General features: G+C 43.9%; 1 protein-coding gene across 1 annotated transcript in view; it reads left to right on the forward strand.

Annotated features, from left to right (window-relative positions):
- The window catches only part of LOC134466126 (uncharacterized), a 34158-nt gene extending 22480 nt beyond the window's left edge, over positions 1 to 11678 (forward strand). Inside the window, exons 9-17 of the mRNA XM_063220021.1 lie at positions 4316 to 4402; positions 5216 to 5317; positions 5852 to 5965; positions 6686 to 6817; positions 8565 to 8648; positions 8770 to 8913; positions 9025 to 9180; positions 11050 to 11191; positions 11601 to 11678. Of these exons, the coding sequence (XP_063076091.1) occupies positions 4316 to 4402; positions 5216 to 5317; positions 5852 to 5965; positions 6686 to 6817; positions 8565 to 8648; positions 8770 to 8913; positions 9025 to 9180; positions 11050 to 11191; positions 11601 to 11678 (1039 nt within the window). The remainder of the gene's footprint in view (positions 1 to 4315; positions 4403 to 5215; positions 5318 to 5851; positions 5966 to 6685; positions 6818 to 8564; positions 8649 to 8769; positions 8914 to 9024; positions 9181 to 11049; positions 11192 to 11600) is intronic.
- Positions 11679 to 19950: the final 8272 nt, after the last annotated feature.

Below are 19950 nucleotides of genomic sequence, written 5' to 3' on the forward strand. Positions count from 1 at the left end.
TACATGGGTGTGCAGAAGGCTCTAAACAGGGAGCACTTGACATTAAAAGAACACATGCTAAATTTGCGAAGAAGCATATTAGCCTGAGCATACAGTTTACGCCGTTGCCGGTATATATCACAATCATCACAGAGATCATCAGATATTATATGACCAAGATACTTAACTTCCTTGCACACCATAAGTGAACTATCACCCAGATAAAAAAACAGGGAATGTCATCTTCTTATCCTCTTTACTCCTCACTATCATGACATTACTCTTCTTTGGATTGAATTTAATATCATACAAGAGGCCATATTCAGTGCATACCTTAAGGAGTTGTTGTAAGCCAGCACTACAAGGACTCACAATGGCCAGGTCGTCTGCATACATGAGATGGTTAAACACAGAGCTGCCAATTAGACAGCCTGTGGAACACATACTACTCAGCTGGACAGATAAATCATTCATGTAAACATTAAACAGTGCAGGAGATAAAAGCCCACCCTGGCGGACACCATTAGATACATGAAATGGGGATGATGTTCCACACCCCCATTTGACACGCATTGTCTGGTGGCTGTACCAGAACACCAGGATCCTAATGATGACCTTAGGTACCCCTCTCTGTAGCAATTTAATAAATAATTTTGTATGATTTATGCGGTCGAACGCCTTAGAAGCATCGAGGAAGCACATAAAAACAGTGGAGTTCTGGTTTACATATTTGGCAACCATTTCCTTTAAAGCAAATATACACATATCGGTGCTGTGTTTCTTTTTAAAACCAAACTGGTTATCTGACGTTACTAAAAAAGCATCAAGCCTTGTAATGAGTACCCGTTCTAAAACCTTGGAAGGAATACTAGACAGTGCTATTGGTCTATAGTTGTCTATACTATTTAGTTTCCCTGCTTTGCCCTTTAGTACTGGGACAAGCAATATGGACAAGAGAGACTCTGGTAGCACTCCATGGGTGAGGAGTGCAGTAAAACACATCGCTAAAAGAGGGCAGAGTTTCTTGCTTCCATACTTAAGGTGCTCAGCACAGATTAGATCCATGCCACATGCCTTATTATTATCTAGTGCTGATATTGCTTCAAGTATTTCTTCAGGTCTAATAACAAAATTTTCAGTTGAGTCAGTACATTTAACTTCAAATGGGTCATTCTTAATGCAGTTAAACAATTCTTGGTAATGCTTACGCCATTTCTCAACAATATTGTCAGTTCCAGACACCCCTTCTATATCAGAGGGAAGAGAGGTTTTGCTATTGTTTGATGCTTTAACTTCTTTCCAAAAGATCGGTATTGGTAGGCCCAATATGACATTGTCTCTGTGTATACATACTGTACATATAATGTATGTATAATGTATAGGCCTATATATAGTGTTTTGTTTCACAGAAGATATTCTTGCCCACTGGATCTGGGCTGAAAGGAAGAAAAAAGCTGCTGTGCACCCTCATGTTCCCTTCATCCTGCTTCTGAGTTCTGAGTATGTTTGGGGGTAGGAGACAAAGAGAGGACAACTAACTTTATTTTCCTGATTATGAGCCCTGGTCAGTGAATCTCAATCTAAAATATCCATTTTCCTTAAGCAAAAACTGAAAACGAGTCCCACAGCCCCAAACACCTTAAGAGTGGAGTGCTGTGTCACAATGGGAGTTTCCGAGGTGGACTTTCAAAGCAATATTTGATTATTATACAATAGTTAGATCCGGTGAATTTATTTTGTGATATCTGATTGGATGAGACGCGTTCTACTGGCATTCTACGCGTCGGTAAGGAGGAGGATGTCTTGGTGGACATCATCCCCGGAGACTTATCATATGTAATAATCACTCCGCCGTGGATAGAATGTAACCAGGGCCACGCATTTTGAACTTGCCATCATTCTATCTCATAGTCTACTGCGGAGAAAGTGAATGTAACCAGGGCCGCGTAGTTTGAACTCACCATGATTCTATTCCATTGTTCTATGCTGGACTAAGTTGGGCGCACGCACGCCCGCATGACAGAGACGCGTAGGCTATCCCAGTTGGTAGCTGGATTCTGGCAGAGAGGAAAGAAGTTATCTGATTCTAGTGCAGTTGTCTGGGCAGTTGGCACACCTCTGCGGCCGCTTTTTGGTAGTCTTTTGAAGGCAATCTAACAGTAGCCTACTTTAAATATCTATTCATACACGGAAGATAGTTTAAACGGGACATGTGCGCTATAATCGGATCTCATTTGCGCTGCGGGAGAAGGAAGAGATGCCCTTAAAAATAGCCTAGGCTATCAGCAAATCTTGCCGTCCACCACGTGCAAATCAATAAATAGTAGGCTACAAAGTAGGCATCTGGAAGCAAGATACCGTGTTCCATGCAATTTAAAATGATGGCCGCTTGGAACTGGAATGAGTTGCCTTTTAGTATATTGGGATTGAAAACGCGAACCCCTGTCTAGGGTTCGCAGTCAGACGTTTGCCTGAGAAAGTGTTTCAGCAACAAAGTTGTAGCCTGCAGTAGCCTACGCACGCACACACACACACTGTAAATTGGACACCAAATCTAATAATAATACAATCTAATAAAAATGATAATTTCCTTGGTTAAATGTTTTTATACCTCTACTTCAAATTGCTCCAGTTCACAGATACAGTCAGTGAGCCAGCTTACTAAATGGCATGTTAACAACATGCCCCCCTTTCCCAACGCGCCCCAAAACCAAAAGTTGTTTTCTAGGCATAAACTTTGCAGATTGAGACTCATCAAAAGAGGCTAAGATTGTCAACGTTTGACTAGTGCGTTTATTTCGGACACTCGCCATTTTTTCACCACAGCAAAAAGTCCTATTGCTTCCAACACACACATTGAAATGTTATGCCAACAACAAAATAGCGTACACAGCAGGTCAAGTGAGCACGTAGATCAGCTATTCCGTAACAGTGGCGCGGCTGGTCGGCTTCTTACTTATCCATCTAAGAGGCAGATAATACCAGATGTCTTGACAATGACGTGACATGCCATTAGGGAAAAGATTACAAAAATAGAGTTTGTTTAAAATCGTAGTTGCACAAGACACAACGACAAGCAGTAGAGTAAAAAAATAAGATATTTGTTGGATATGAGAAAGGGGGATGCGCCACTGCGCAGTAGGCTAATTAACACGCAATTACAAGACTCAGCACAGGTCGTCCTTGTGACAGTCGACAGACAGAAGATTAGCCTATGCTGGCGCAACAATACAAGAAAAGTTTATGAAAATAAATCTACATATTTGTTACTGATTTGAGCGAGTGGGGAGGGACGACAAGTTTCATGCAATAAATGTGAAAAACGCAGAAGCCAGGTAGATCAGAGTAGAGGGTAGGGCACGAAGCATAACTTAAACACAGCACATCACGGCCTTGTGACAACAAGACACATGAAAGATTTCTATGCTGGCATTACAACATTACAAGAGAAGTGCATGGAAATTTCTCAAAATGTGTACATTGCGACTGATTTGATAGTCAGGATGACAACTTGGTCTCAGGCAATGGGAAGCAGCGCATAGCTAACACCAGAGACGGTATGGGTAATAGGGGTAACTTTGGCTACACTACATAGCGGGTGCGTTGGAGTGAATGCTAACCTGAATCTCTCCCTGGGTCACGTCACGTATTTCTGTCTCCTCCTGCTCTTTTCTTCCCCTGCCCGAACCATCTCCTAGTACACATCCTCCTCTTCATTCTGCACCACCTGTGTGCTCGCGGCCCCAGTGTCTCAACCTGAGATCGGGCCATCTGGCAGTGGTTCTCTATCTTCGACGGGCCGAACCACATAAGCTTGAGCTTATGTTTTTAGTTTTGAACAACTTGATTTTAGCACATTTTGCTGCGTCCTATTTTAGTTTAAGCTTTATATTTTCTTGCGCTTGTTGTTGCCACTCTTCTTTCTCCGTTTTGCGTCCTCTCCATCGTCCACCTGAGTGGTCAACTACATTTGAGGTGATGATGAGTTTTGTCAAGTGGGGGACTGTCGGGAGGGGCAGGCCTTCGAGAACCGAAGCATTTCATTGGACTAGCCCAATGTGCATCAGGAGAAGCATCCAATGCTCCGATGTGTCATTTTTACAGGCGCATACAATACCAAAATAATTTGTATATATTTTAATTATTATTTAGGGCCCTGGGAGGGCCCAAACCACGTGAAGCCCAGTAGGCCAGATAGCCAGTCCAGCCCTGCTTGTGAGTGTGGATTTTTCTCCTCTTTAAGTTTAAGATCTGTTAGTGATGGAGTTGTGCTACCATATGTAAAGATTGTGCTATGTACGTAGGTAATTGATTGGCTAACTTTCCCTTCTTTCAGCATTAATGCTCCCAATCGAAGCATACTGGATAACCATGATTTCTCCTGTGTTACTTTGACACGAGTTAACAGGATCACTAGGATCAGGTGAGATGCTTATTTGATATTTGCCCTTAAAGTTGCACTGTGCACGACGGTGGCCAGAGCAGGAAATTCAAAACAGTGGACATGGAGAAGATCCACCTTTTCATGTTTGAAAGGGGCAATGTTCCCAGCCATAATGTTTACTTAGAATTTGATGGTGCTAGTCAGTATTTGTAAAAACAGGTAACATTTGTGAGTGGGCAGCATGAATTCTGGAGTACAACCTCACTCATGCTCTATATGTCTTTCTCTATCCCAATGTGACTGTGTTTCATAGATTTGGTATCATACATTTTTTCCATGTACCCCCTGCCGTGTTCTCATATACCCCTAGTGGTACATGTACCCGTCGTTGGGAATCACTAGCCAGGCCGTGCCCTCCTAGTGACGCAACAGCTTCAGCGTTGCTACCTGTCACGTCAAGAGTCAATGCAAGTACTTTCTGAGTTCCCGCAAATACAGGAACTCCTCCCACTTTGTTGGGAAGCAAACAATCATTAGCAAACCAAGGGAGGCCATTTAGGAAATGCTGTTTGGGAAATGGTAATTGTTATGCTCTTGGTCAGACCAAATGTCGAAGAGATTTGAAAGTCGATGATAATCAGGCTAGGGAATCACTATAGAGGACAGAATGGTTCTCTTTGCTGCCTCTTGTGTATGAATGTGTCTACCAATAGTTACAGTATCCCCTAGTATTTCTGTACTTCTTTTGGGGCATTGCTTAGCTATTTCCTGAAAGAATTGCGATGTGGTTATTGCATGAGCTGAATTAATTATGGTCTTTGTAATTACAATTATTGTCCTGAATGCATTTAGAATGGATCATACAATGCTCCCTGGGAGGGGCAGAATGCTGCAATGGATGCATGCAGGCATCAATTCAGATTCAGAATCTGGAATTGATCATGGAATGTGCAGGTAAGTTAATTCACGAAATCTGTCATAGCCATAAATCTTGATCAAGATCTTTAAAGCTCTTTAAATGTATCTGTCCCAGTGGAGGCAATACACAATGTTAAGTTGTTGGTGATTCTCATGCTTTCCAAAATGATCCCTTTGTGTGAATGGATGAATTGCAGTAAATAGATATGTAGACATTAGGGGTAAATACAAGTCAGCTACACCATACAGATATGTCAGCTACTGTGTATTTGCTAATAACCATTTTGGCTGAGATAAAAAAAAGCGAAATTAGGGCCCTGTATACACCACATTACAAATGGCCAACACAGTGACATGTTTGACAACAGAAATAATGGAAAATAAAAGTTCACAATCATGTTTGTATGGTGTAGCAACATTGACTTCATTAGGACTCATTAATATATAGGCTACACTGTGTTAATGAGTCCTAGTGAAGTCAATGTATTTGTCTACAGTGAAATGTTTGTTATACAGTAAACTTGTTCAGACTCAGTTCTTTCCTGATACAGTTGTGGTTCTTGATTTCAGGCTGATGGTAAATGACAGCTCCGGTGAGCCATCTGCGTTGATCACCCTGCCAACAAGAGAAGTGTCCAGCAGACAGCAATGCACAGAAATCCTCAACATGATTCAAAAAATAAAGTAAGAACAGTGAAATTCCTATTTAGTATCTATTATTTAGTAGGGCTGCATTTTAAAAAAAAAGAAAATCATGATTGATTTTGGAAATTCCGTAGTTAATCGCGATTAATCTCGATTTTTATTCCATGTTTAGTTTTTTTAAAAAATTATTTTGCATTGCATTTCAAGACCTTTTAACTCACACTTTAAGCCATAGGTGTAAATGGGACATGTGCCCTTGTGGCTGCAACACTGATGCCCATTTCCAAGTTGGCTCCTTGCTGTTTTATTCAATGGATCTTTTTAGATTAGATAGAGCTCATCAAGACCTTTCGTTTAATATATAAAACTCATTATTTAAAGTTTAGATTGAGATTAAGTTTCCCAGAATTCCCTGCATAATTCAAGGGTTTAGATTCTAAACTGTATGAACTGATCTGTCATGATCTGAACGTTTAATGTAACTGCTCTCCTCAAAAACTCCTCTCCACAACCTTTAAGGCCAATCATTTCAAATGTTCCACCTAGTCATTCAGTAGCATGCCAGTTTCTATCATGGGTTATTGCAAGATAATGCCTTTATGAAATTTCAATTGAAGAAAATGGACCAAAAAAAAACATTTTTCCCCCAGAATAATCGTTCAAATGAGACCAAAACAAATGTAAACTGATGGCTTAGTTAGATAGAGACATTATTTGTAAGGGTCTACTTGTGCTCTTTGATGTCTGTGTTGATGACAGGAACGAAGAAAACCAGGAGGAGAGTGTGATGGGCCTTCTCTCCAAAGGTGTTGTGGAGACAGTTCTGCCTGTGAACTGTATTTCTGTGAGCTTGGCTGCAACGGTCTTGTCCTCTAACAATAGCAACATCGAGTAAGTGGAGTGTTTTCCACTTTTATTATATTATTATTATTATTCTTTTTTTACAATGTTATATGTAGGCTTCAGCCAGGGTGCGATTTTCTGAAGGGAATGGTGGGGATTATCTAGCTATCTAGCTATCTAACACTTGAAGGGTGGGAGATATGACACTGGTCTTGAACTGCACCCTGTGTTAGTTTGAAAATGGAAAAGACTATATCATGGGTTATACTTTACGTTAGTCCTATTCAAATGGTGGCCCTGGGGCTAGATACAGCCCTTGGATGGCAAGGTTCTGGCCCGCCACGAGGTCAGATTTTTTTTTACAAAATGAACAAATCACAGATACAGAAGGAAGATATATTCTGGTTAAAGGGAAAATTGGGAATAAAGAATTAACATTGCTTAATATATATGCTCCTAATACAGAAAAAAAATTAAGACAAATATGTGTGCTATCTGTAGCTGTGCATACGTAGCGATCACTAACACTTCAGTTTGGGGATACAGTATCTCTTCTACTCATTCACATGAGTGAAATCTTATCTAAACCAGTCTCATAAATAGACCGTCACAGGGTATAGATGAGCGAATATCTGTTCGGTCTGGAAAGCTATCCGCCTGTTTGGCCCCCTAACCTCGGACACCGTGCTGCTCGCAGTTATGCAGATGCTTTGTTCGGCCCCTTTACTGGGAAGAATTTGTAAAGCTGGCTGTTGGTGACTTTCAATTGAATACCCTGCTTTACGTGATGCCGGCATCGTACGCATGACATGACAGTGTCATAACAATGCCAAAACAATGTCCTAGCACAGTAATGAATGCGTCATAAACGTTATGTCAATGTCATAAACATCTTATGGTCATGAAAAGTTTATGTGGGATGTCATTACCAAATCTGAATGTCACTTAATGGCAACAGTTATAAAGTGGTCATGCCATTGACACAATGTTTATGACACGTCCATGACTGTGTTACCACACTGTTATGATATGTATGTGTTACCACACTGTTATGATATGTATGATGCCAGCGTCAAGTAAAGTGTTATTGTATAATGTTACTCATGCACTGGACTAAGTCGCACCAGCTATGAGCAATGAGCTTGAGTTGTTCCCATTTATATATATATATATATATATATATATATATATATATATATATATATATATATATATATATATATATATATATATATATAAAACCTTTTAAATTTAGGCGCAGCACTGGATGACAAAACGAGTAGAATCAGTCAAGTTCGACTTGCAGGCCAAATGAAAACATGCCTTCACACTGCTAAACCTAGCCTGGCTCTCACGCAGACCCTTCGTGCTTCGTGCATCTTCGTTAAACTTTGTGAGCTCGCACGAGGGTCTGGAAATCTTAGACGAGCCCGAACGGCATCCGATACTTCAGGGTCGGTCCAATCAGAATCGCGGGGCTGGGTATATACAAGTCAGTGGTTGAAGTAGTAGTGATTTAAAAAAAAAAATGCCATGTGAATTCTCCAATCAGGTTCGAGCTGTTTGGAACACACGCCTTTCCAGAGCTAAGCGATTGTCAATGCTCCAGATGGTTGCGCGTGAGAACCAGGTTATGCTAAACCTGCCTTTAATTCACTTAGTGATTTAGTGATTAGTTCTACGGCAGACAAGAATTAAAATTATAACGCACTGAAACTCTTAGTTATACTAGCATGGGTGTTGGTCATGGTTGAAGTATATTTTCAGGTGTTTTCTGTCTTCTTTACCTTTGCAGAGTTTGTATTTTTACCCAGAACTACAGAGATAAGGACAACGTTTGTGCACAACTTAGAGTGAAAAAAGACGAGCACCATTTTGAGTAAGTTCCAGCACACTTTACACACTTGTAAAAAAGGAAAATGAATAGGATGTATAGATGACAGATGATGTACAATACAATTGCATGAAGAATGTAGACTCGTTAAGTTTTGAATTTTCAGGTTTTCACTTCGAGACAGTAAAGTAAGCTCAAGTGCCCTCAACGCCCCACTTCTCTCTGGTATTCAACTCAAACTACCCAACGCTCCAGTAAATATGGACTGGAAAAAGGCCTTAACATGTTTTCGCAGTCTCCGCAGAAAGAGGTATGAATAAGTACGATTGATGTGTTTAAACATTTTGACTTTAAAGTAGATTGTCAGGTGTGTTATGTTAAAGCAGTAAACAATGTGTGTGTAAACAATATGTTTTCACAGCAACACAGACGTGGATGTTCATCTGCGTACTTTGCTGTCCTGCTTGTCTAAGCAGCATGGCCTAAAGGAACTGGATTTGTATGTGAGCTGCTTGGGGGAGAGCCTGAAACAAGATATCAAGTCCCTCATGGAGGACTGCCCCAGCCTGGTGGTCAGGTGAGAGTGAGACAGCCCCCTGCAGTTGAGGGGGAAGATTGGGCACATCCCAGTAGGGATGCATGATACCACTTTTTTTGAAAATCGATACGAGTACGAGTACATTAATGTCTGTACTTGACGATACAGAGTACCGATACCCAGGGCCGCTGACAGCTTTCGTTGGGCCCGGGGCATAGTCATCTGAAAGGGCCCCCCTACCCAATACACACATAAGGGCCAAAACATACCAAGGTGGAACGGAATGGTCACGGGACAAGCGCGGTCTTTCTGCTTAGTTTTGGCCGGCGTGTTTTTCTCTGCCTTTCACACTGACAGCGTCGGCGTGCGTGGCCAATCCTGTTCAAAACCCTACCCACAACCAAAGTTAGCATACTACTTTGCCATTCATTTGAATGAGACACCGCCGGTCGCCGGCGTGAAAAATACACTCGAGTTCTATTTTCCAAATGCAGCGTGGAGTGGAGCCGGCTCACGCGCCGCTGACACTCGACTACCGCCGGTTGATGTGTAAGGACATATATGTTTCAATGTATTTTCACTGACGCCGGTAAAAAACTTGGCCGTTCCGCGACGCTTTACCGCGCTGGTGTGTAAGACCCCTAATACCCCCTGACCTCTCCCTACAACTCCATCCATGGCTGAAGTGCCCTTGAGCAAGGCACCTAACTCCACATTGCTCCAGGGACTGTAACCAATACCCTGAAAAATAATAGTTGTAAGTGGCTTTGAACAAATGAAAGCGTCAGCTAAGTGAAATGTAATGTAATGTAATGTAATAATGAGGACCCAATTCTGGGCCCCCTAACTCCCTGGGCCCAGGACAACATACCCCCTTTGTGCCCCCCCCCTGTCGGCGGGCCTGCCGATACAGATACTTTTACCCCCAACATAGAATAAAAATAGATACCTTGTTTTTTCCACCTGCGATATTTGTTTCATTGTCCATTTCCATGTAGATTTAAATGTAAGTAATGTATGAGGATTCACTTTTTTGCCATTCTGCTTTCAAGTCAACGGAATGTAATGAGATGTAGTGCCGTTTCGTGTAATATCAGGATAGTGCCAGGTGTCCATGGCCGTAACTACCATTGAGGACACAGAGGACATGACATGGTCAACAATGATAAATACAATCTGTGTACACCACCCACATTTATCCTCAAGGCAGTAATTACTCAGGAGTTTGACTGAAGTGTTTGATGCATTAAATGTACAGTATGCAGTACAGCACGCAGTATTTGACCTCGGTATTTGAAAATATCTGGTTACGGCCCTGCATGTATCAGCAAGTGTTTGACGATTATGAGTATAATGAGCAAGTATCGGGGCCGATACCTACATCCCAGGAAAAAATGCAGGACAAAGGTTGATGTTTGGAGTGAGGAGTCGGCACATGTTTTTTTTAAACTGAACTCCGCACTCTAAATCTTGACAGAGCCACTCTCCCCACCGACAGCTCTCACCACTGCAATGTACTGTAATGAATTTGTCATTAATGCTAACGCAGGGTTGCCAGATGCCAGATTGATGATTACCAGCCCAGAAACATGCTCAAAATATGTGGCAACACCCAATCCTAACCACCTAAATTCTATTGGTGTCTATGACCACACAGATCTACAGAAAACCCAGCCCAATATTCGTATTTTTACCTGCAGACGACCATCTTAAACAGTCCAAACCACCCAATCTGGCAACCACCCAATCTGGCAACAAACTGGACAATTCCATACAGATAGTGATGCTCTGTCCGAGAATGGGCAGACGTATCATTGTTAATGGTTTTCTCCAGAACCTGTACCATGTTACATGTTTCTCTGAATGACATAAGTTTACCGTAATTTGAGCTCTTTTTTCTTCATTTAGAGTGTCGTGTGGTTATAACTGCTACCTTGGAGATGACATTATATGGGTAGTAAAGGGCAATCCTGAAGATGGATGGACAGAGAAATGTGAAGGTATGTACCTTTTTTGTTTTTATAGCATATCATGTGGTGTTATCATCACTGTATGTGTTGATGTTGCTATGTTTTTCGTTTGTCGCAATCATTGCCATTAGCATTTTTGCCAGTAGTTATCTTCATGTCAGAATTGCCTTTGGACTTTGGATTGTTTACGTTACTCCCCCTGCTGGCCTGATTGTACTTTGCAATGTGTTTGCTTTGGATGTAGCCATTTGCTCTTTCCTTGACAGCTCTTCTTGCCACTTGCCACCTCTTCAATTAGTGTTTACCCTGCTGCTCATTGTGTCCCTCTGCATGTCTGTGCCCAGGTGAGACGGGTGGCAGATCGGCGACGGGGCAAGGCACCGCGTTATCGGAGGGGACACAACTATCTGGCTCTCAACTTAAAGAAACCCCTTGAAAGCTCAAAGACACACAAGTTTAGGTTGCTCCTCTTTCATCGGCCCGTACCAGATTGAGCAGGTTTTCAGCACGTCAGTGGTGCGACTGAAGCTGCCCTCGCTCCATCGGCAGATACACTCGACCTCATGAGAGCGGCCCTATGCTCCCACAGCCCATTGCTCCCACAGCCCATTGGTCCCACAGCCCATTGCTCCCACAGCCCATTGGTTCAGTCAGAGACTTTTTTCTGGGGGTTGCACAATAAAAAAACGTTTAGGATTTTTTAAATTGTTGATTTAGAATATCTTTTGTTTACTTAGAATGTCAGTTGTGCACTCATCTAAACCAACCACCTTACCATTGTGGACCGTGCACTCAATGCTCTTCAGTCATGTCCATGTTACGTATATAACTCGTGAGGACAATTTGCTGAAGCGTGTCCAAGATTTATAAAATGTACTCACGTCATTTTGAATACAAACTATAAATCATGATTTTTGAATTAAGTGAGAAAGTTTTATGAAACATTAGCACTTTTTAGTAAATTGAGTGAGATAAAACACATAGGCATCAATAAATAGCAGCAAGCTCACAGTTTTAGATTTAGAGCCCAAGATTTAGATGAAACTGCACACTCTGTTTACCTTTAACATATGGTTTCATAAATCAAAAGGCACTCTTTGCAATGTGAGTTTTCATATTATTGACACCCCTGAATTTCTTTTTTTTTCCCCTCATATGCGGCCCCTTAGAAGCTCCCTAGGCAAGCGAGTGAGGTGTTTTCTCTGTTATAGTTTTCCACTGGTGGAACAGCATGCATTAGAGGGCTATGGGGAACTGGGATGAAACACATGGTGAAAACATTTTTTCAGTGAAAAAAATATTTTTGGAATATTATATATTATATATTATTTAATATTTTTTGTAGGCCTATATTTGTCTGTTATTGTTATCCTGATGAATGATGCCATTTTGTATGATACATTTCAAAAATCCTTTGTAAAGATTGTTTTTATTTAATGAAATGAAATGAAAAGTTTTGTTTTTTTATGATATCTTTTGAGTCTTCCTTAATTTACGCAAGGATGGTGGTATTTTACCTTCTGTTATAACCTCTGTGTGTATGGTTGTGTGTGTGTGTGTGTGTGTGTGTGTGTGTGTGTGTGTGTGTGTGTTTCTGTCTGTGGTTGTGTGTGTGTTAGAGAGAGAGAGAGAGAGAGAGAGAGAGATAGAGAGAGAGAAAAAGACAGAGCGAGCAGCCAGTGAGAATGAATGAGTGTTTTCCTAAAGGGCCTTTCGGTGCAGTCCGGGCGGCCTGAAGTCATCTGGCTTCTGGCTTGGGCAGCATGGACTGCGCGGGTGAAAAGTGTATTAAAATAAACCTGCAGACTTCCCAAGCACTCATTTTGGGCAAGCGGGGGGCAAACGGAACGAGCTTCAGATTTCATTTGAAATGATTTATTTGTGCTAATTAAGTGTAGTACAGTGATTGGCAGTCTTCCCCTTCTCCCCTGGGGAGCCTTCCTCATTTAACATGGAAATCAGATTAGCACAGGGGGAGAGCGACTGGCACGCGGCCCGCTGCTGGAGGCTGGAGAAGGGGCAGGGGGTGGGCAGGGTATGCGGGTGGTGGAGTGGGGCAGGGGATAGGGGTATAGAGAAGTGGGGCTGGAGCAGGGGATGTAGTGTGGCTGGAGAAGGGGCAGGGGGTGGGGTGGAGTGGGGCAGGGGATAGGGGTATAGAGAAGTGGGGCTGGAGCAGGGGATGTAGTGTGGCTGGGCCTGGGAATGGAGGCTGGAAATGGGGCTGGGGTAGTAGATGGAGGTTGGAAATGGGGCAGGGGTAGTAGATGGAGGTTGGAGATGAGGCAGGGGTAGTAGATGGAGGTTGGAAATGGGGCTGGGGTAGTGGATGGAGGCTGGGGATGGGGTAGTGCAGGGGTTCCCAAACTTTTTTCCCTGCGCACCCCCTTGTACATTTCAATGTGGTTCGCGCACCCAGTGAGCGAATATTTTGGTGTGCTGATGACCACGCAAGTATGGATTCACTACTCAGTCACTGCACATTAAGAACAGTCGCACCATACAATTAAAAACTACTTAATGTTCATTAATACTGGATAAAAACTACCATATCCGCCATTGCTCTATTCAGCTCGCGCACCCCCTTAAGGCAGGCCGCGCACCCCCAGGGGTGCACGCACCCCAGTTTGGGAAACCCTGAGGTAGTGGATGGAGGCTGGAGATGGGGATGGGGATAGGGATGAAGGCTGGAGAAGGAGCAGGGGATGTAGCTGGAGCTGGGGCTGGGGCTTGGGATGGAGATGGGGCAGGGGATGGGACCTGAGAAGGGGCAGGGGATGGGGCTGGAGGCTGGAGAAGGAGCAGGGGATGTGGCCTGAGAAGGGGCAGGGGTAGTTGATGAAGGCTAGAGAAAGAGCAGGGGTGGGGATGGAGGTAGTGATGGAGTAGCGGAGGTGTGGCAGGGGATAGTGCTATAGTTGCTGCTGGAGGCTGGAGAAGGGACAGGGGATGGGGAAAGGGGCTGGAGCTGGGGATGGAGATGGGGCAGGGGATGAGGGTGGGGATGGAGGTAGAGATGCAATAGTGGGGATGTGGCAGGGGATAGTGCTATGTTTGCTGCTGGAGGCTGGAGAAGGGACAGGGGATGGGGTAAGGGGCTGGAGCTGGAGGTAGTGATGGAGTAGCGGGGATGTGGCAGGGGATAGTGCTATGTTTGCTGCTGGAGGCTGGAGAAGAGGCAGGGGATGGGGTAGTGATGGAGGGTGTGTAATAGGGAAAGAATGGGAATGGAGAAGGGGCTAAAGATGACGTAGTGAGGCTGGGGCAGGGGGCAGTTCTAGGGATGGTGCTGGAGGCTGGAAGACGGGATTGGGATGGAGCAGTGGGGTAGGACAGTGGTTCTTAACCTGGGTTGCGGGTTAAAGATTTTGCTTGCAAACATTATAATTAGGCCAAATTAAGACCAGGGGGGGGGGGGGTGGGGGGTTGGGGTTCTGCTGAACTCCCCCTGACTATGCAAATCATTATTGAGCAAAAGTCAACGCACACCCTCCTGAAAAACTGGGTATTTCTGAATCAGCCACAGGCTTGCATACAGCTGACGTCTTTATAGATCCTTTTAGGCAGGCCTGTAAAATGGTGAATGGACTAGACTGCCTTTATTTATATAGTGCTGTGCCATTCAATGGAGTAAAGTGCTGCTGCACGGCGGCAATGCCGCACATCCACCCATTCAGCAGAAAACTGACGATGTGCTAGCTACAGTCGTGAAAGTGAAGTGAAAGCTCAACTGGGAAACTCCAACTTCCATTGTCATTTTGACAAAGCACCCCACAGTGCACACAAGTGCACAGAACAAAATTGCATTTATGCCTCCTCCGTGCAAGGGGGCAGCTCCCAATGACACCCAGAAGGGAGCAGTGCGGTGGGTGCCCCAGTCATGGAGGAGGATGGGAGAGAGCACTGGTTAATTACTTAATGAATGATCATAGATTATTATAATGCTGTGTGGAGAATATTGTTTATTATTTTTGGTTTATTTCGGTTTATGTTAGTTGCTCTATGATTCACTATGCTGTGGTATACTTTTTCTGCCAACCTACCGCGTGCCTCTTGGCACCATCTTGCGGCCCCCGAGGCATCCCTGGCCCCAACTTACAAAACCACTGCCCTAAGAAACAGGCCCGCCGACAGAGGGGGAGAAGGGGTATGATGTCCCGGGCCCATGGAGATAGGGGGCCCAGAATTGGGTCCCCATTACATTGTATGTATTGGGTAAGGGGCCCTTTCAGATGACTTTGTCCCGGGCCCAGCAAACGCTGTCATCGGCCCTGCTTAGACAAGCAAGCAAGCAAGGGATGCTGTGTCACAACCATCTCTCCTCGCTGAACTGGGCTGTGCACTGGTCATACTGAATGTCTGTCAGGGTTGGCCTCAGAGTCCCCCAACATTTTTGTCTTCTAATGGGTTGGCATCTATTTGTTACACCACTGGCTATCCACCTGCAGGGCTGGATTAAGATGGCCTGGGGCCCCTAGGCTACAGGTTGCTGTGCTCCAGAAGGCTAATTTGACAAGAAATGTAGGCCTACATAGACACAGTGTCATAATTATGAGCTACGAACTGTACTCAACACATTCATTGTTTTAAAATATTGCATCTTGTCACAATTCTGCAATTTTTCACTTTTGGCGAATCAGCCATATCTAGCCTGCGCATTAATCCGGCCCTACACTGTAAAAGATTGTCGTGATTTCACATTAGAATTCTACAGCAAGAAGTTGTATATACCAGTTTACTATTCACTGTTGTAATGTGCAATGCATTGTGGGATATCATATAGAGTACAATTCACAATTGTAAATGTACAGCAGCACATAGTACTTTTTACAACATACTGTTGTAAAGATCTGTTTTGTCAGGACTGCTGTCCTAATGCAAATGTATGCAAAGCCACATGCAGAAACTATGGAGCTCAGGTCACATTCTGATTGGATGCTTTTAAAACATGCATACAGGCCTGATAGAGGTGGAGAGGATTTGAACTGATTTGAACTCTTCAATCGCACACACCTGGTCATGAGCAATGAGGTAGAGATAGGAGGGTTTACAGACATCATCGGAGCGTAGTACGGAATGATAGCAAGGGGAGTCCAATTTTCTTCTTCCATGGTCAAATTGGAAGCATGGTAAAGTGTGGAACAGGTCATAGGATACAATAGTGAATGTTTGTCAGCTGTCCTTAATTATCCCCCGCAATTAATGCTGACTGACAGCTGCAGTAAATTTGGCCACAAACTGAGCACTGACAACCAGATATCCTCTTTCGACCGAATTTGTGGAGTACAAATTTTGTCCATCATGGCATCGCACACACTGACCATGTGCACCATGTCATTAAGCATAAATGTATTAGTTCTATGGCATTAAAGCAACACCCTCATACTACGAAGCCAATTGGAGCCAATTTTGGTCCCCTAGGGGAAATTCTTTCTCTGCATGTATCCCATTTGGGCTAGTGAATCACATTGAAGTACACACACTAGTCCGTAGCAGTGGGCTGCCTGCTGAGTGGCACCCGGGGAGCTGTGTGGGGGTTAGGTGCCTTGCTCAAGGGCACTTCAGCCGTGGTCCGGTCGGGCATTGAACCGGGAACCCTTGGGTTGCCAACCCAGTGCTCTAACCACTGAGCCACGACTGCCCCCAACTACTACACTGTGGCCAATACATTTTCCATTGAGTGATACTGCTTATCCAATCTACCTTCTTTGGTCATGAGCCAGCTGATTGTAAATGACGTCCAGGTGCACTAATTTCAGCTCAGTGCAATTCAAAACGGGCTTCTCTCTGCTAAAAGGGCATGGGAGAGGCCAATGATGGTTTGTCCATTTATACAGACGATGGGCAGGTCATAGAGCATAAACGATGCTCAGGTGTGGCAGCCCCCCTGTGGTTCAATTTGGCTTTTTGATGGCTTCGGCAACAGAATATATCTCAAAATCCCATAAGAAGGAATGGAAGCAGAGGCCCAGGACCATTATTTTCAAAGGCTGTATGTTGTGAAGTTTCCAGTGTTTGCGTTGGAAGAACGCAACAATTAGCTGGCAACTTGTTGCTAGCAATTTGGTGTAATTTTACAACAATTAGCTGGCAACTTTTTATTGCCAGCAATTTGCTTTAATTTTACTTCAATTAGCTGGCAACTTTTCACCAGCAATTTGTTTTAATTTCACAACAATGAGCTGGAAACTTTTTTGCCAGCAAATTTGTTGTAATTTTACAACAATTAGCTGGTAACTTTTCACCAGCAACTCAACTCAACTTCACCTTACTGGTGCAATGTGCAATTAATGAATATTGGCCAACAGGCTGGCCCACTTGAGCCATGAAACTTCCCACACATTAAAAGGACAGGTGTTTCAGTTATTTTGTCCAACCACTGTGTAGACAATTCCACATATATATGGAATGTTTACTTGTAAACATGGATCAGAATGAAAACTTTTTGGAACTGAAGTTTTGATATGTGCATTAAACAAGGGCCAAAACCAATCCATTTAAGAATATCCTTATACTTTTTTAAACACTATCTTAGAAGGAGCCCAGTCTGTTTTTAAACTATAGTTCTAGAGCAGGAGCATCAATGATTGGAACATTCTAGGAACTTGTTACCTTTTTGATACAGATCTCTCTTGTTACTCTGTTGTCACACTCTATACCTAACCAATCTGTCAATTAGTGCCTTGCCTCACTTTATTACTAATCACTTTCATGCTGTGACCTGCCCAATGCCTGATTACTCTGGTCACATGGTTCACTTGCCCCGCTATATAAACCTGGACTGTCACACTGCTTTGGTTGCTTGTCTGAATGGCACAGCATAGCGCCTGACTCACTGGCGCTCACTGGTACTGGCAATCAATTGATTAGCCGACTAGATGAGTGGTTGGTTTGTTGACAAGGTGGCTGACAGCATAGTGCCAGTTGACCAGCTAGCTGCCAGGCAGGTTCACTGACAGCCTGTCCGCCTGGTCAGTTGACTGGCTTGCTGCCTTGCTTGTTGTGGTTGACTGGCCAGCTGCCTATCTGGTTGACTGGCTGCCTGGCTGGTTTGGCCAGGCAGCCAGTCAACCAGCCAGTGAATCGGACAGGCAGCTGGCCAGTCAACCAGCCAGGCTGTCAAGGCCAGTTGGCTATCTGGCCGGTGAACTGGTTGGCTGGTTAGCTGGTTGGGCTGTTTCATCTTTTGAGAGCCATCTTGTAGCATAGCATGTTGTATGGGTTTTTTGTGCATAATATTAAAGACCACTTGATTGGTTTGACAAATGCATTTCCATACTGCCTTTATTGTGACTGTTTTTGAATTCCCCTTTGAGGTGACCTGATAAATAAAAGTCCTCTTGAGGAACCTGTCACTGTGACAACACTATGCTGAGTGTTTTTTTATTTGTGCCACACTCATGCAAGGCTGAAAATGTAGATGTATATGCTTAGAGCAGAGTGGCATTATGGTACCATGCTATCTCAGTCATGGTGGATGATGTGGCGGTGGGATGATACCATGTTGAAGGCATCTCAGACATGGAGGCGGGCAGTGGGGGTGGAGGCGGGTGGAGGCGGGCGGATGAGGGGGCAGGACATGTGCCATGGTCAGAGTAGTTTTGAAAACGGAACAGTGTTGTAATTTTAAATGACTGGCTGGAAACTGCTTTTGTCAGCAATTTGCTGTAAATTTACAACAATTTGCTGGCAATTATTCCCCATCAATTAGCTGTAAATTTAATTCTGAAATCTTTTACAGTGTGCCCGGCTGTGTGTGTGTGTGTGTGTGTGTGTGTGTGTGTGTGTGTGTGTCTGTGTCTGTGTCTGTGTGTGTGTGCGCGCGTGTGCGTGTGTGTCCTAAAGTTGTCTGCTTGTGCTATTGACCACTCTACATAAACCATTATCTCAACATGAGATTATCAAAACACATCTGATTACTCTCCCTTTTGTTTTCTGAAAAGTTACAAAATAAATAACTATCCAGGGGTCCGTATCTCGAAAGCGTCTTTGCTAACGACGGTAGCAACGTCCTTCGTAAGAGCGACTCAACTCTCTCTCGACATTGACGCTCACCACTACCTCTCATCTCCACCAGGACGTGTCTGCGCAGCCCTTGGAGCATAATGACTAAAGTCAGCATCCACCAAAATGTGTTTACTCCGCCCTGTGGAACCGCCAAAGCAGAATCAATTTGACTTTGAATTAATTGTAGCTGATTTATTGTGTTCAGCAGACCAGAGAGAAGAGCATTACAATGTGGTGGAGAGGTGTAGCTCAGAGAGAGAGAGAGGGGGGGGGGGGGCACAGAGAGAGCGAGAGAGAGAGGGGGGGCAGAGAGAGAGAGAGGGGGGGGGGAGGCAGAGAGAGAGAGAGAGAGAGAGAGAGAGAAAGGGGGAGTAATGGCTTCACTTTGGAAATGTTCTGAGAGAGATAAAAGTAATCAGTGCTGTGTCATCGGAGGACAGGGGTGGTGAGAGTCATCAAGGCTGGACTGGGGAAAAATAGGGCCCGGGCACCTTTGGCTTAAATGGCCCCCCTCATAATTAGCGGCGTAGAACTGACTCACCGGTGGGCCCCTGCACCCTGGTGGGCCCCTATTTTTAGAAATGAAAAAAAAGCAAGAAACATTTCTGAAAATAGGGGCACATGAGGGTGTGGGGCCCATCGGGAAATACCCACTATGCCAGATGACCAGTCCAGCCCCAAGAGTCATCAATATAACGGTAGCTGTGGATACTGAGATGCCCTGCACTGCCCTGCCGTGCACACAAACATTACCCAGCTGAATGACATGCAGCTAAAATAATGAATAAAACTAAGGGGGCGCTGTAGCGCAGCGCGATAAGCCCCCCACATT

This window comes from Engraulis encrasicolus, chromosome 16, assembly GCF_034702125.1.
Source record: "Engraulis encrasicolus isolate BLACKSEA-1 chromosome 16, IST_EnEncr_1.0, whole genome shotgun sequence".
Taxonomy (NCBI): domain Eukaryota; kingdom Metazoa; phylum Chordata; class Actinopteri; order Clupeiformes; family Engraulidae; genus Engraulis; species Engraulis encrasicolus.